At 41.9% G+C, this 16,064-nt stretch overlaps 1 protein-coding gene across 1 annotated transcript; it reads left to right on the top strand.

The window, feature by feature from the left end:
- The first annotated feature begins 861 nt into the window (after positions 1 to 861).
- Positions 862 to 14,374, top strand: LOC139574854 (transcription termination factor 1-like). Its single transcript, XM_071399810.1, has 11 exons — positions 862 to 967; positions 2,775 to 3,390; positions 3,671 to 3,798; positions 6,517 to 6,702; positions 6,835 to 6,916; positions 7,101 to 7,225; positions 9,204 to 9,399; positions 10,570 to 10,662; positions 10,815 to 10,880; positions 11,205 to 11,290; positions 12,022 to 14,374. The coding sequence occupies exons 1-11, from the start codon at positions 883 to 885 to the stop codon at positions 12,378 to 12,380; spliced, it is 2,022 nt and encodes a 673-aa protein (XP_071255911.1). The 5' UTR covers positions 862 to 882; the 3' UTR covers positions 12,381 to 14,374.
- The last annotated feature ends 1,690 nt before the right edge of the window (positions 14,375 to 16,064 follow it).

Genomic DNA, 16,064 nt, shown 5'->3' with positions numbered 1-16,064 from the left:
ATAAAATGCAATTGTATTCGTTGTCCTTTGCTTATGCCTGCCCATACCATAACCCCACCTCCACCATGGGGCACTCTGTTCACAACGTTGACATCAGCAAACTGCTCGCCCACACAACACCATACACGTGGTCTGCGGTTGTGAGACAGGTTGGACGTACTATTAAATTCCCTAAAAACAATGTTGGATGCAGCTTATGGTAGAGAAATTAACATTCAATTCTCTGGTAACAGTTCTGGTGGACATTCCTGCAGTCAGCATGCCAATTGCACGCTCCCTCAACCTGAGACATCTGCAGCATTGTGTTGTGTGACAAAACTGCACGTTTTAGAGTGGCCTTTTATTGCCCCCAGCACAAGGTGCACCTGTGTAATGAGCATGCTGTTTAATCAGCTTCTTGATATGCCACACCTGTCAGTGGATGGATTATCTTGGCAAAGGAGAAACGCTCACTAACAGAAATGTAAACACATTTGTGCACAACACTTTACATTTGAATATTTTTTAAATTTAACCAGGCAAGTCAGTTAAGAACAAATTCTTATTTACAATGTCGGCGTACCCCGACCAAACCCGGACGGCGCTGGGCCAATTGTGCGCCGCCCTATGGGACTCCCAATCACGGCCGGATGAGGGACTGCAGTGACTGCATTCTCTGGTTTCAGTGCATGCTGTCACATCAGTCCCAAGCCGCTGCAGTTGTCAGGAGTCGCCTGTGTTATAATTTGTTGTCTATCAATTCAGTTCATTCAATACATGATCATACTGGATCACACTGTTTCTTTCCTCACATTGTGGTCATTTAAATATATTATTACTGGTGGGTCTGACTGTGTCCGTTATAGTAACACCCCGTCCACCTGGGGGCGCTGTGGCCTGTTGATGGGCTCGCCAGCCGCTGACGCGTCAAACAGAAGAAGGAAGCTATGGAGCGGAACTGAGGTCAGTTTTCCGTGTGTTCCGTCAGGTCAGTGCTTGTTTGTTTTTCTTTACGAGTTTTATCTCAGATTTGCTTATTTAACTACCAAGCTAGAGTCTTCGGATGAACTAGCACGTGTAGTTAACCAGGCCAGCTAACTAGCTAACTAGGTAGTTGTGCTGATCAAACGTGGATGTGTGTTTGTGGATGTGTGAACTAATGTTTTTTAACGTGTGTGCCTGGGTGCCAAAATGTGTCTGAAAATCGGGGTGCAAGAAAATACATTTATAATTCTTAAAAATACATGTTTATCATAACCATTACAGATAACAAGTCTCAATTGCTAATATATATTATTCCGTCAAAAAGTACCATTTAATATTGATTTATTGAAACCTTATCGATCTTGAAAAAGGCAGTAACCTCAGCAACGTGGGGCTTGTTTGTAGAAGTTTATGGCTGTGCAATGATATAACCTTGTTTTGTTCATTTAGCAGACAACACGCTCTTATTTCCAGAGCCCACATCTCAGTCAAGACACCTGTTTTATAGTAAAAGCCATGATGTAATATAACAGAATAGAAAGAAGCCACTGCGAAGTGATCCGCATCTTGTGTGTGAAAGTTGATCAGTGATCACTTGAAACGAGGCTCAATTTGGCGAGTTGAAATACCAATCTTTTCAGTGTTGCAGTCAAAAATCTGTCTTTACAATATACAGATGTTAGATTTAGTTTATTCTACCTGTTATTTGTACTTTTCTAAATGAACAATTCCACATTGAACACAGCATGGTGATGAATAACGGACACAACATCTGTTTGGTGTGTAGGACTAGGCTTAATGATTCTGATTAAAATATGCTCGTTGTCTTTATCTAATCTGTTTTTGCAAATTATCAGAACCTGTCTATGTTTAGGCAGGTTACAGCCAAGCCCTGGGCTAACCAATTCTAACTGGCGCCAGCAGTTCGCAAAGTAGCCAAAGCGCAAAAATAGTCGACATGCAATTATTCCAAAACTGCAGCTCGTTGTTGGAACAAACCAGTCCATTTTGTTATGTTGGTGTTGAAAACCGTTGTCATTTGGGAAGGAATGTAGCTTGTGTATCCCATCAGTTAGATACAGAGCCTTCAGAAAGTATTCAGACCCCTTGAATTTTTCCACATTTTGTTACGTTACAGCCTTATTCTAAAATGGATGGGGGAAAATCCCTCAATCTACACACACACTACCCCATAATGACATCACACTACCCCATAATGACCACACAATACCCCATAATGACATCACAATACCCCATAACGACAAAGCCAAAAAACTATTAAATAGTTTGAAAATATCAAATTTTTGCGTTCTAAATAGTATATTCTAAGATGTTCAAAACAGTGGTGGGCGGGAGGGTAGCAACACTTTCCAGTGGGCATAACCATTCATCTTGAGGGGAGGGGGTGCAAAATGCAATCTGTTAATTGTTATATCATATATAAAATGGACAGTATCTATTTTAATACAGACTTGCTCAAAACATTACTAATTATTTGAAAATGACAAATTACCCAATGGATTATGATAATTATCTCCTAGAAAAGTGGGGGTACAAAAACATGTGTATGCACCCCTATTTAGAAAGTGAGGATGCAGGTGCTCCATTGCTCAGGCGCCTGTGTGTGTTTTCAAATACAATATTGTGTGTAATCACGGGCTATTCTTTGGGTGCTGAAATCAATCGTTTTTTGGTTACTTCATTTTATTTGACATCGAAGCTCCAGTCTGCCTGCGCTAGTCGCCGATCAACTCCATGGTAAATCATAGAGTTCAGTTCAATCAGTTTATTATTGTCTTTGTGTTTTATAGATGGTGCAAATCGGTTAAAAACAGCTGCCACCATGCTGGGGACGACAACAGGAAGGAAACGAAAGAAGGACATAGTTGGCGAGATTCAACTGAACGTTTGTCCAGATGAAACAGAGCTCCCAGGTATTCTAGAACAAACTGGGAGAAAATGGAAAACAACAACGAGGCTGAAAACACAACCGGATGGAGGGGCTGTAGAGGGCAGCAGGAGAAGAAAGATACAACCGGATGGAGGGGCTGTAGAGGGCAGCAGGAGAAGAAAGATACAACCGGATGGAGGGGCTGTAGGGGGCAGCAGGAGAAGAAAGATACAACCGGATGGAGGGGCTGTAGAGGGCAGCAGGAGAAGAAAGATACAACCAGATGGAGGGGCTGTAGAGGGCAGCAGGAGAAGAAAGATACAACCGGATGGAGGGGCTGTAGAGGGCAGCAGGAGAAGAAAGATACAACGCTGCAGAGAGTCCGACACGGGAATGGACAGTGTCCCCTCTAAGTCTGACAACAGGACTCCTGATGCTGGACCAGAATCTGAGACAGGGGAAGATGGCCCCCATACAACCATGGTTGAGACAAGCACCCAACACCGCAGACGCATCCAAAACGATAAAGCTCTCAGGTCAGTAGAAAGGAACCTCGTACACTTGTTTTAAGAGTGAATCTAGCATATACTGAAGAGTGATTTCCCTTATTGGTGGTAGTGAACATAACCATTGACAGTAGGATTTGCTGGTGAAAACCAGACCTTTGTGAATCATTGTGCTGTCTACCAGAGTTTCATCTGAAACCTCTTCCTGTGCAGAGAGGAGGCATTTCTGTCCTGCCCTGTCAAATCAAGAGGTTTCAAAAACAGATGTTTTAGATGTTATGTAGATATTTCTCCCCTCTCTATGTTACAGTGAAAAAGAATGGAGGGCTATGAATGAGCTCAAAGAGTTTGTTCCCAATATTGCGTCTCGTCCTGTTAATAAGATCAGAATGATGATCAAGTATGATCTTTATCGATTCAAGGAATTCCGAAGACAAGGTAGGTTTATTCTTTAAACCCTCGTGGTGTTTATCGTAGGATGATGTAGTTAACTTGTCCACATGTAAGCTATGTTATGTAACATGTTACTGTGTTGATGTTTGAGACATTTATTGACTTCTGGAAAAAAGGGGAAATTGTGATTTCTTTTCTCCCTTAACACATGAATCCACATTCAGTGTTTGGCCCGCTGACTAAATGTGTTATCATTTAGACCCAGTAGGTTAAACCAGGGCTCCAGACTGACATCATTTAGACCCAGTAGGTTAAACCAGGGCTCCAGACTGACATCATTTAGACCCAGTAGGTTAAACCAGGGCTCCAGACTGACATCATTTAGACCCAGTAGGTTAAACCAGGGCTCCAGACTGACATCATTTAGACCCAGTAGGTTAAACCAGGGCTCCAGACTGATATCATTTAGACCCAGTAGGTTAAACCAGGGCTCCAGACTGACATCATTTAGACCCAGTAGGTTAAACCAGGGCTCCAGACTGACATCATTTAGACCCAGTAGGTTAAACCGGGGATCCAGACTGACATCAGTTAGACCCAGTAGGTTAAACCAGGGCTCCAGACTGACATCAGTTAGACCCAGTAGGTTAAACCAGGGCTCCAGACTGACATCATTTAGACCCAGTAGGTTAAACCAGGGCTCCAGACTGACATCATTTAGACCCAGTAGGTTAAACCAGGGCTCCAGACTGACATCATTTAGACCCAGTAGGTTAAACCAGGGCTCCAGACTGACATCATTTAGACCCAGTGGGTTAAACCAGGGCTCCAGGCTGACATTAGTTAGACCCAGTAGGTTAAACCAGGGCTCCAGACTGACATCATTTAGACCCAGTAGGTTAAACCAGGGCTCCAGACTGACATCATTTAGACCCAGTAGGTTAAACCAGGGCTCCAGACTGATATCATTTAGACCCAGTAGGTTAAACCAGGGCTCCAGACTGACATCATTTAGACCCAGTAGGTTAAACCAGGGCTCCAGACTGATATCATTTAGACCCAGTAGGTTAAACCAGGGCTCCAGACTGACATCATTTAGACCCAGTAGGTTAAACCAGGGCTCCAGACTGACATCATTTAGACCCAGTAGGTTAAACCGGGGATCCAGACTGACATCAGTTAGACCCAGTAGGTTAAACCAGGGCTCCAGACTGACATCAGTTAGACCCAGTAGGTTAAACCAGGGCTCCAGACTGACATCATTTAGACCCAGTAGGTTAAACCAGGGCTCCAGACTGACATCATTTAGACCCAGTAGGTTAAACCAGGGCTCCAGACTGACATCATTTAGACCCAGTGGGTTAAACCAGGGCTCCAGGCTGACATTAGTTAGACCCAGTAGGTTAAACCAGGGCTCCAGACTGACATCATTTAGACCCAGTAGGTTAAACCAGGGCTCCAGACTGACATCATTTAGACCCAGTAGGTTAAACCAGGGCACCAGACTGACATCATTTAGACCCAGTAGGTTAAACCAGGGCACCAGACTGACATCATTTAGACCCAGTAGGTTAAACCAGGGCTCCAGACTGACATCATTTAGTCACGTTTTGACACCCTAAAGCCGTCTGCATACGGTAAGATTTAGACTTTGATGTGACAGTTACATTTTTTTTTTTTTTGTCTCATTGGTGTGAGCTGCACAATCTACATCACCTGACTCAAACTGTCCTATCTGTGTGTGAGGCTGAAACCATTGTTAACAGTACTGTCATGAAAGCCTCTGTGTCTGCTGGGGCCTGCTGCTGGACAAAAAGCACTGGGTATTAAGACATTGTGTTTTGAGTTTCGTCTTACTCAGGTGGTGGACTAGACACACATAAATTAGCCTATGATATTAGTTCACATAAAGATGTAGGTAAATTCATCTCTGTTGAAAAAAAGAAAATTCAGAACATTCTGGAGCCCAATTTTAACATTCAAATATAACAACTATAGCCTAATTGTCAACCCACAATGCATCACTGGATTAGGTTGAACATCAAAATATCCTGAATCATGCATTTTTTGGGGGGGTGCGACCAAATCATGGGCTGTTGCCACCAACTGAAAAAGTACCAGTGTTACAGGAGAACAGTTTGGAGTCTGGAGCCCTTGGTTACCGCGCTAGCCTGGAGCCCTAGGTTACCGCGCTAGCCTGGAGCCCTAGGTTACCGCGCTAGCCTGGCGTCCTAGGTTACCGCGCTAGCCTGGCGTCCTAGGTTACCGCGCTAGCCTGGAGCCCTAGGTTACCGCGCTAGCCTGGAGCCCTAGGTTACCGCGCTAGCCTGGAGCCCTAGGTTACCGCGCTAGCCTGGAGCCCTAGGTTACCGCGCTAGCCTGGAGCCCTAGGTTACCGCGCTAGCCTGGAGCCCTAGGTTACCGCGCTAGCCTGGCGTCCTAGGTTACCGCGCTAGCCTGGCGTCCTAGGTTACCGCGCTAGCCTGGAGCCCTAGGTTACCGCGCTAGCCTGGAGCCCTAGGTTACCGCGCTAGCCTGGAGCCCTAGGTTACCGCGCTAGCCTGGAGCCCTAGGTTACCGCGCTAGCCTGGCGTCCTAGGTTACCGCGCTAGCCTGGCGTCCTAGGTTACCGCGCTAGCCTGGCGTCCTAGGTTACCGCGCCAGCCTGGAGCCCTAGGTTACCGCGCCAGCCTGGAGCCCTCGGTTACCGCGCCAGCCTGGAGCCCTAGGTTAAGCCTCTGTGGAATCTTCTGTCTTTTCCAGGCATTTCCCTGCGAACTGGACGATACAGCGCACAGGAGAACAAACAACTCATGAGTAACATAAACAACTTCCTGGCTCTCACAGGGATTGAGAATGCTGCTAAACTCTTCCATACAAAGCGCTTCAAAGACGAACTGACACAAATCCAGAAGTTGAAGAGTCATCACAGGTTCCCTGAAAGAATAGGTGCGGTGTATTCTAGCCAGCTTCATAACGATAACAGATAAAGTTTCATCCCCACATTTATATCCCTGTCTTTAGCATAAATAAGTATGCTAAGGGATTTCCTAGAAAACTGATCTCCTCTCCCTGTTGCAGCTGAAGGAATCCCAAGGCCTTGGCATAAGGTCTATACTCGTGGTGGGAGGAAGATGTTTGATGATAGCAGCTACAAGGGCAGGTAAGACTGGGCTAGTTACTTTAAGGATCTGACAACGCTAATAATGGGCTTTGACTGGGTACAAAAGTATAGTGATATTGAATTGGAACTAACAACTGTGCCGTTTTTCCTGACACGAAGGTCGTGATACTGTGGCTTTTTACAGACTTATTACTTGAATGTTTCTATGAATTTTTATACGAAGGTTCAGCGAAGATGAACTTTACTCTTTGAAAAAACTGCAGACGTTGCACGGCAACAATTGGGTGACGATCTCGCAGTTGACTGGCCGGAGTGAAACGCCCCTCAGGAAGCGTTTTTCTCAGATGTGTAAGTCATTAGGAACTTGAATCAAATATAATGACTAGAGGTCGACCGATTATGATTTTTCAACGCCGATACCGATTATTGGAGGACCAAAAAAAAGCCGATACCGATTAATCTGCCATTTTTAAATTTATTTTTTGTAATAATGACAATTACAACAATACTGAATGAAAACTTATTTTAACTTAATATAATACATCAATAAAATCAATTTAGCCTCAAATAAATAATGAAACATGTTCACTTTGGTTTAAATAATGGAAAAGCAAAGTGTTGGAGAAGAAAGTAAAAGTGCAATATTTACATTTAAGTCATTTAGCAGACGCTCTTATCCAGAGCGACTTACAAATTGGTGCATTCACCTTATGATACCTTATGAGAAAGTTAAAGTGCCATATGTGCCATGTAAGAAAGCTAACGTTTAAGTTCCGTGCTCAGAACATGAGAACATATGAAAGCTGGTGGTTCCTTTTAACATGAGTCTTCAATATTCCCAGGTAAGAAGTTTTAAGCTGTAGTTATTATAGGAATTATTGGACTATTTCTCTCTATACGATTTGTATTTCATATACCTTTGACTATTGGATGTTCTTATAGGCACTTTAGTATTGCCAGTGTAACAGTATAGCTTCCGTCCCTCTCCTCGCTCCTACCTGGGCTCGAACCAGGAACACATCGACAACAGCCACCCTCGAAGCAGCGTTACCCATGCAGAGCAGGGGGAACAACTACTCCAAGTCTCAGAGCGAGTGACGTTTGAAACGCTATTAGCGCGCACCCCGCTAACTAGCTAGCCATTTCACATCGGTTACACCAGCCTAATCTCGGGAATTGATAGGCTTGAAGTCATAAACAGCGCAATGCTTGAAGCACAACGAAGAGCTGCTGGCAAAACGCAGTAAAGGGCTGTATGAATGAATGCTTACGAGCCTGCTGCTGCCTACCACCGCTCAGTCAGACTGCTCTATCAAATCATAGACTTAGTTATAACATAATAACACACAGAAATACGAGCCTTAGGTCATTAATATGGTCGAAACCGGAAACTATCATCTCGAAAACAAGACGTTTATTCTTTCAGTGAAATACAGAACCGTTCCGTATTTTATCTAACGGGTGGCATCCATAAGTCTAAATATTCCTGTTACATTGCACAACCTTCAATGTTATGTCATAATTACGTAAAATTCTGGCAAATTAGTCGGCCCAAACTGTTGCATATACATTGACTCTGCGTGCAATGAACGCAAGAGAAGTGACACAATTTCACCTGGTTAATATTGCCTGCTAACCTGGATTCCTTTTAGCTAAATATGCAGTTTTAAAAATATATACTTCTGTGTATTGATTTTAAGAAAGGCATTGATGTTTATGGTTAGGTACACATTGGAGCAACGATACGCACCGCATCGATTATATGCAACGCAGGACACGCTAGATAAACTAGTAATATCATCAACCATGTGTAGTTAACTAGTGATTATGATTGATTGATTGTTTTTTATAAGATAAGTTTAATGCTAGCTAGTAACTTACCGTGGCTTCTTACTGCATTCGCGTAACAGGCAGGCTCCTCGTGGAGTGCAATGTAATCAGGTGGTTAGAGCGTTGGACTAGTTAACCGTAGGGTTGCAAGATTGAATCCCCCGAGCTGACAAGGTGAAAATCTGTCGTTCTGCCCCTGAATGAGGCAGTTAACCCACTGTTCCTAGACCGTCATTGAAAATAAGAACGTGTTCTTAACTGACTTGCCTAGTTAAATAAAGGTGTAAAAAAATTCGGCCAAATCGGTGTCCAAAAATACAGATTTCCGATTGTTATGAAAACTTGAAATCGGCTATAATTAATCGCCCGTTCCGATTAATCGGTCGACCTCTAATAATGACTCTTGATCCTTGCCTGACATCCTGCTTCACTTCTTTTGGGACATTTTGTTTTTGTCTGAACAACGGTCCCACTTTATTTGGTGTGTGTTTTTCAGTTGCAAACTTAGGTTCTTGGAGCGAAGAAGAACTGAAGAGACTAATGGAAGCTGTGAGAGACCACCTGCTGGGACAGGTGGAGCCTGGCAGAGGACATGCCACCATCAGGAAAGACAAGCTGTACAACAACATCCCCTGGACAGATGTATGCCGGAGGGTTAAGACACGCCACCGGGACCAGTGTAGAATGAAATGGTCGGTAGTACAGAGTTTCATGGTTAACTGTTGCAAAAAATAAAATAAAAATGGCTGACATTTTCACAGTGAAAAATAATTATGCATAGTGCAGAAATGACTGTAAAATACATTATGAGCTTCCAGGGTGATTTAATTTGAAACTTTTCTTCAACAATGTGCTTTATAAAGAAATTGGTATTCATGTATCGCTCACTAATCTTTCATGGACAGACTGTAAACATAAATTGTACCGTAGAATCTGTCAAGAGACTATTGGATGTGTCAGATAGACTAACAGTGAAATGCTGACTGAGGGGTTCTTATCCAACCATGCAGAGTTAAAGATAAAATAGACATAGTGACACAAGGAGTAAATACTCAGTGAATAACTATAACGAGTAAAAATAGCACGGCTATATACAGGAAGTGGAAAATAACACGGCTATATACAGGAAGTAGAACATAACACGGCTATATACAAGAAGTAGAAAATAACATGGCTATATACAGGAAGTAGAAAATAGCATGGCTATATACAGGAAGTAGAAAATAACATGGCTATATACAGGAAGTAGAAAATAACATGGCTATATACAGGAAGTAATAAATAACACGGCTATATACAGGAAGTAGAAAATAACATGGCTATATACAGGAAGTAATAAATAACACGGCTATATACAGGAAGTAGAAAATAACATGGCTATATATAGGAAGTAGAAAATAACACGGCTATATACAGGAAGTAGAAAATAACACGGCTATATATAGGAAGTAGAAAATAACACGGCTATACAGTCCATTGGGAAAATATTCAGACTTTTTCCACTTTCTTATTCTAAAATGGATTAAATAAAAAAAAATCTATCTATATACAATAAAATCATACATTTTTGCGAAAATAATGAAAACCTTATTTACAATGGCACTGTTAAGATTCTATGTGACTTATGTTATACAGGGAAATTAGCAGAAATTATTAATATATCTCACACAATGTTAGTTGTTAGTTAACCCAGATGAATTGCTCGCTAAACTCTAGTTAAATAGTCGTCTCGTTTATAACTCAAATTGTTCTTTTGCACGTTGCACAATTCTTGCACTATGACAAAGTCCCCCTTGTTTTGTTTCCACAAGCGTTCAGATTCAGAACATTGTCTTCTGAGACGTCTCTTCTCCTGTATCCAGGTTGGGTGTTATGGCACACAAAATGACATATGGACAACCAGTATTCAGCGGAGGTGTGAAAACTGTAAAGGCTAAAGTGGATTTGATCAAAGCGTGAGTCATGTGAAGATTTTGTTATTCAATATATGCTATTGTAGAATTGTTTAGTTTATTTTCTTTGGAAGATTTATTAGCCCCGTGTAGTGACTTACACTAATGTGGTGTACTTTTGCCAATGTTGATTCAATGTCATTTTGACCTTTCAGGTTGAACACAATGCAGGTGGAAGATGCAACAGATATTGACTGGGAAGAAATTGCTCACACAATTGGGTAAGTGGCTTTTATTATACACAGATTATACTTTGTTTTAGACAATGTTGTATTTTTATTATAAATGACATTTTCACTGACAGAGGTTTGTATTATGTTAGTATTTACGTTTAGATTCTCAAATCTCTTAACACAACGCAGATGTTTTAATTGTCTACGAACTCGGTCGATAACCGTCAAAGAAAGGGGATCTGTACAGTACAAGCACAGCCTTTGTTTCCTATCTTCTAGAAGTGAGGAGTACAACCGCACATGGCAGGGTCATTGTGGTTTATGTGTGTGGGAATGCAGTGTTATGTGCTAACATTTCTTTCATGTCCAAAGGGGTGTGACTCCTTGCTACGTGCAGATGCACTACCACAAGCTGAAAGTATCCAAAGTGCCGTTGAGACAGAGCATGTCTTTCTGTGGTAGGTACAAGCTAAAAGTATCCAAAGTGCCATTGAGACAGAGCATGTCTTTCTGTGGTAGGTACAAGCTAAAAGTATCCAAAGTGCCGTTGAGACAGAGCATGTCTTTCTTTGGTAGGTAGAAGCTGAAAGTATCCAAAGTGCCGTTGAGACAGAGCATGTCTTTCTTTGGTAGGTACAAGCTAAAAGTATCCAAAGTGCCATTGAGACAGAGCATGTCTTTCTGTGGTAGGTACAAGCTAAAAGTATCCAAAGTGCCGTTGAGACAGAGCATGTCTTTCTGTGGTAGGTACAAGCTAAAAGTATCCAAAGTGCCGTTGAGACAGAGCATGTCTTTCTGTGGTAGGTAGAAGCTGCTGTCATACACACAGTTGTTTGTTTACAATCCCTATGTGTTTTAGGTCGGAGGTTTTTAGAATAGTTGAGTCCAAGTCACTATGATCAGTGTTCCGGTGACATCACTTCCAAGGGACAGGAAGTAGAAGCTAGCTCCATTTTGATTGCATGTTTTTAAACCTCCTATTCATCTCCAGCACTATACAAGTCTACATATGTGTAAATGATGTGTTTCCACATTCGGAAAGAGATGAAAACCTCCAAAGAAAATGCCACGTGTCATCACATGTAAAAACACTGATTGCCCCCCTTCAAATATAATGATGCTTTGAGGAAGAATCTTGTTGTTTTCTGGACACATTTACTGATTTAATGTATATGTGTTTTACTTTCAGAGATCATTGATTTCCTGTACAGTAGTGTTCTGCCCAAGTTTGAAGAGCTCCTCCGACACAGTCAGACTGAGTCAGGGGAGACCGAGTCCAGAGATCTCCACCAGGTTCAGACTGAGTCAGGGGAGACCGAGTCCAGAGATCTCCACCAGGTTCAGACTGAGTCAGGGGAGACCGAGTCCAGAGATCTCCACCAGGTTCAGACTGAGTCCAGAGATCTGCACCAGGTTCAGACTGAGTCAGGGGAGACCGAGTCCAGAGATCTCGACCAGGTTCAGACTGAGTCAAGGGAGACTGAGTCCAGAGACGATCCACAAGAGCTCTTCCTGCTCTCAGAGATCTTTGAAAATGAGGACGACTGAGATTATTACAGCGAGGTTCAGAACAGTTGATTATCAATCATTTTTATCTCTGCAAGCTTTATTTTCTGGATGTATTTCAAAGGCAGCTTTTGAAAAGAGTCGTTTGGATGTTTTCCTTTTCTGAAATTCCCTGATACAGAAGTCCTGGATGCTTTGTTAACATTAGACATGATTACACCCCCAGGGGCTGAGCATCTGGAGCCTGGTCTGCTTATGTGTGCAGCCAACCCTTATTCCTGGATCAGTAGCCCATATTTTTAATGTAACATTGTTATCAGGAAGTATTTAAAGAACATGGACATCTGTGTATGTGCTGACACTTCATAAGGACGGTAGTGACTTACTAACTTTTCAAGACTTCCTTGTTTAGCTGAGATTCTTGAATCCTTGATTAATGTACAACTTTGTTCTTTTTTTTAATCTGATAATTGTATTCTTATTATAAACCAATCAGGGTTTTAGGCCTGGGTATAGTACTACCACTGCAACCACGCTAGTTGTTAATGATCTTGTCGATGCCTGGGATGCTAAAAAGATCTGTGCTGCCTTGTTCATTGACCTGTCAAAGACGTTCGATACTGTTGATCATTCTGTTTTACTGAAGAAATTATCAAGAGTCGTCCTGGGATATACGGCCTGTTCATGGTGTCAGAATTATCTTAGTGACAGAACCCAGGCCATCTTGATAGATGGGGTTAAATCAGAATTATCTTAGTGACAGAACTCAGGCCATCTTGATAGATGGGGTTAAATCTGAATTTCTTAGAGATTCAAAAAGGTGTTCCTCAAGGTTTGATTTTGGGTCCATTATTGTTCACCTTGTATATTAATGACATAGGAAACACTGTTAATACTTGTAACATTCATCTCTATACTGATGACACCGTTTTGTGTTCCCGTGCCACCTCAGGGTTAGTGTTAGGGTTGGGGCTGACCCTAACCCTCAGTGCAGCAGGCCATTCATGAACTTCAGAATGACTTTGATCCAGTTCGGAAATCACTTACAGATCTTAAATTAGTGTTAAATACAAGTAAAACCAAGCTCATGCTGTTCTCTAGGCCATGAAATGTTGACCCTGAGGACCTGCATATCTGCGCTATAAATGGAGCCTAAATTGAGCTTGTTTCTCAAATATAAGTTCCTGGGTGTCTGGATTGATGACAAGTTGTCCTTCGTAACTCATATAGAAAATTTGACTTAGAAGCTAAGATCCAAGATAGTTTTTTTATATCTAAATAAATCAGGCCTCAGTATTAAAAACAGGAGAATGATTGTTCAAACACCACTTCTCCCTGTATTGGATTTTGGTGATGTAGTTTACAGGCAACCTCTGTTTTAAAACCCTTGGCCGCCGTCTACCAATCAGCAATACGTTTTATCACGGGACAATTTTAGGACTCATCCTTGTAGTCTGTATAAAATGTGGGATGGACCTCTCTAAGAAGAGAGCTGCATTCTCTTTTATTTACAAAGCAATCTGACAAACTCTCTATATGTAACTTTATTAAGTGTCACAAGTTACCAAACCCGTTCACAGGAATGGGTAACACTGGAGATCCCTTCAGTCTCCACAGATTTCGGGGAAAACCTGCGTTGTTTTTTGCCCCTAATTTGTGGAACAATCTGCAGAGTTCACTGCAGTTAGATGTGCTGGTGTTACCCAGGCAGTTCACATTACTGGTTGAGGACCTCTATGTAGTTGAATGGGATTGATTTTATTCATGTTTATTTTTGTTTATTGTGTGCTGAATTATTTTATACACATATGTTTTAATATTCTTTTTTTGATTGTAATGTGTACAGGGCTCTCTTGTAAATAGATTTTTTAATTTTTTATCTCAATCTGTTTTGAAGGTTAAATTAAAATACTGTGGATTTATTTTTAGAGGTCCTGTGTTAATCTGTTGGTCGGACAGTGGTCAGTTCATAGAGCGACACAGATCCTATAATTTGGATAAGAGTTGTGTAACGATTAAATAATACGTGTGGTGTTTATGATTTGTTTTGAAGTTCGGTATCGGAAGTCTATGCCCCTTTGTCTGTGATTGGTCAACTGTAGGGGTGATGTAAGTTTCTTCTCGATTCAGCCCAAAACTGTGCATTCAACATGACGGACGACAACTCGGGAAATGGCTTTAATGAGGAGAATGGCTTGGACGAGGAGAATGGCTTGGACGAGGAGGTAACATGCCGTCTTCACCAGAGGATGATGTATTTTCTATTGTAGTCGAGGAAAAGACTAGCCATGTTTGCTAACAATAGCAAGCCAACCAACTATAGCTCAAGATCTTTACAACTTTTGATCAAACATAATTTGGTCATAGAAAGAAAATCATAAGTTTCCCACATTGGTGACACCTACAGTGCCTTGCAAAAGTATTCACCCCCTTGGAGTTTTTCCTATTTTGTTGCTTTACAATCTGTAATTTAAATTGACTTTTATTTGGATTTCATGCAATTGACAAACACAAAATAGTCCAAATTGGTGAAGTGAAATGAAAAAATTTACTTGTTTCAAAAAATTTGAAGAAAAAAATATATGGAAAAGTGTTGGGTGCAAATGTATTCACCCCCTTTGCTATGAAGCCCCTAAATAAGATCTGGTGCAACCAATTACCTTCAGAAGTTACATAATTATTTAAATAAAGTCCACCTGTGTGCAATCTAAGTGTCACATGATCTCAGTGTATATACAGTGGGGAGAACAAGTATTTGATACACTGATGATTTTGCAGGTTTTCCTACTTACAAAGCATGTAGAGGTCTGTAATTTTTATCATAGGTACACTTCAACTGTGAGAGACGGAATCTAAAACAAAAATCCAGAAAATCACATTGTATGATTTTTAAGTAATTAATTTGCATTTTATTGCATGACATAAGTATTTGATCACCTACCAATCAGTAAGAATTCCGGCTCTCACAGACCTGTTAGTTTTTCTTTAAGAAGCCCTCCTGTTCTCCACTCATTACCTGTATTAACTGCACCTGTTTGAACTCGTTACCTGTATAAAAGACACCTGTCCACACACTCAATCAAACAGACTCCAACCTCTCCACAATGGCCAAGACCAGAGAGCTGTGTAAGGACATCAGGGATAAAATTGTAGACCTGCACAAGGCTGGGATGGGCTACAGGACAATAGGCAAGCAGCTTGGTGAGAAGGCAACAACTGTTGGCGCAATTATTAGAAAATGGAAGAAGTTCAAGATGACGGTCAATCACCCTCGGTCTGGGGCTCCATGCAAGATCTCACCTCGTGGGGCATCAATGATCATGAGGAAGGTGAGGGATCAGCCCAGAACTACACGGCAGGACCTGGTCAATGACCTGAAGAGAGCTGGGACCACAGTCTCAAAGAAAACCATTAGTAACACACTACGCTGTCATGGATTAAAATCATGCAGCGCACGCAAGGTCCCCCTGCTCAAGCCAGCGCATGTCCAGGCCCGTCTGAAGTTTGCCAATGACCATCTGGATGATCCAGAGGAGGAATGGGAGAAGGTCATGTGGTCTTATGAGACAAAAATAGAGCCTTTTGGTCTAAACTCCACTCACCGTGTTTGGAGGAAGAAGAAGGATGAGTACAACCCCAAGAACACCATCCCAACCGTGAAGCATGGAGGTGGAAACATCATTCTTTGGGGATGCTTTTCTGCAAAGGGGACAGGACGACTGCACC

This window comes from Salvelinus alpinus, chromosome 4, assembly GCF_045679555.1.
Source record: "Salvelinus alpinus chromosome 4, SLU_Salpinus.1, whole genome shotgun sequence".
Classification (NCBI taxonomy): Eukaryota; Metazoa; Chordata; class Actinopteri; order Salmoniformes; family Salmonidae; genus Salvelinus; species Salvelinus alpinus.
Note: the sequence above shows the minus strand (reverse complement) of the source record. Positions and strands in the feature narration are given on the sequence as shown.

Bases quoted from the DNA above. Each gene is read 5' to 3' on its own strand.
- LOC139574854 (XM_071399810.1), top strand. From the start codon at position 883: ATGGGCTCGCCAGCCGCTGACGCGTCAAACAGAAGAAGGAAGCTATGG. The intron at 6,703-6,834 runs GTGCGGTGTATT...TCCCTGTTGCAG, and splicing joins CAGGTTCCCTGAAAGAATAG to CTGAAGGAATCCCAAGGCCT. The intron at 7,226-9,203 runs GTAAGTCATTAG...TGTGTTTTTCAG, and splicing joins GAAGCGTTTTTCTCAGATGT to TTGCAAACTTAGGTTCTTGG.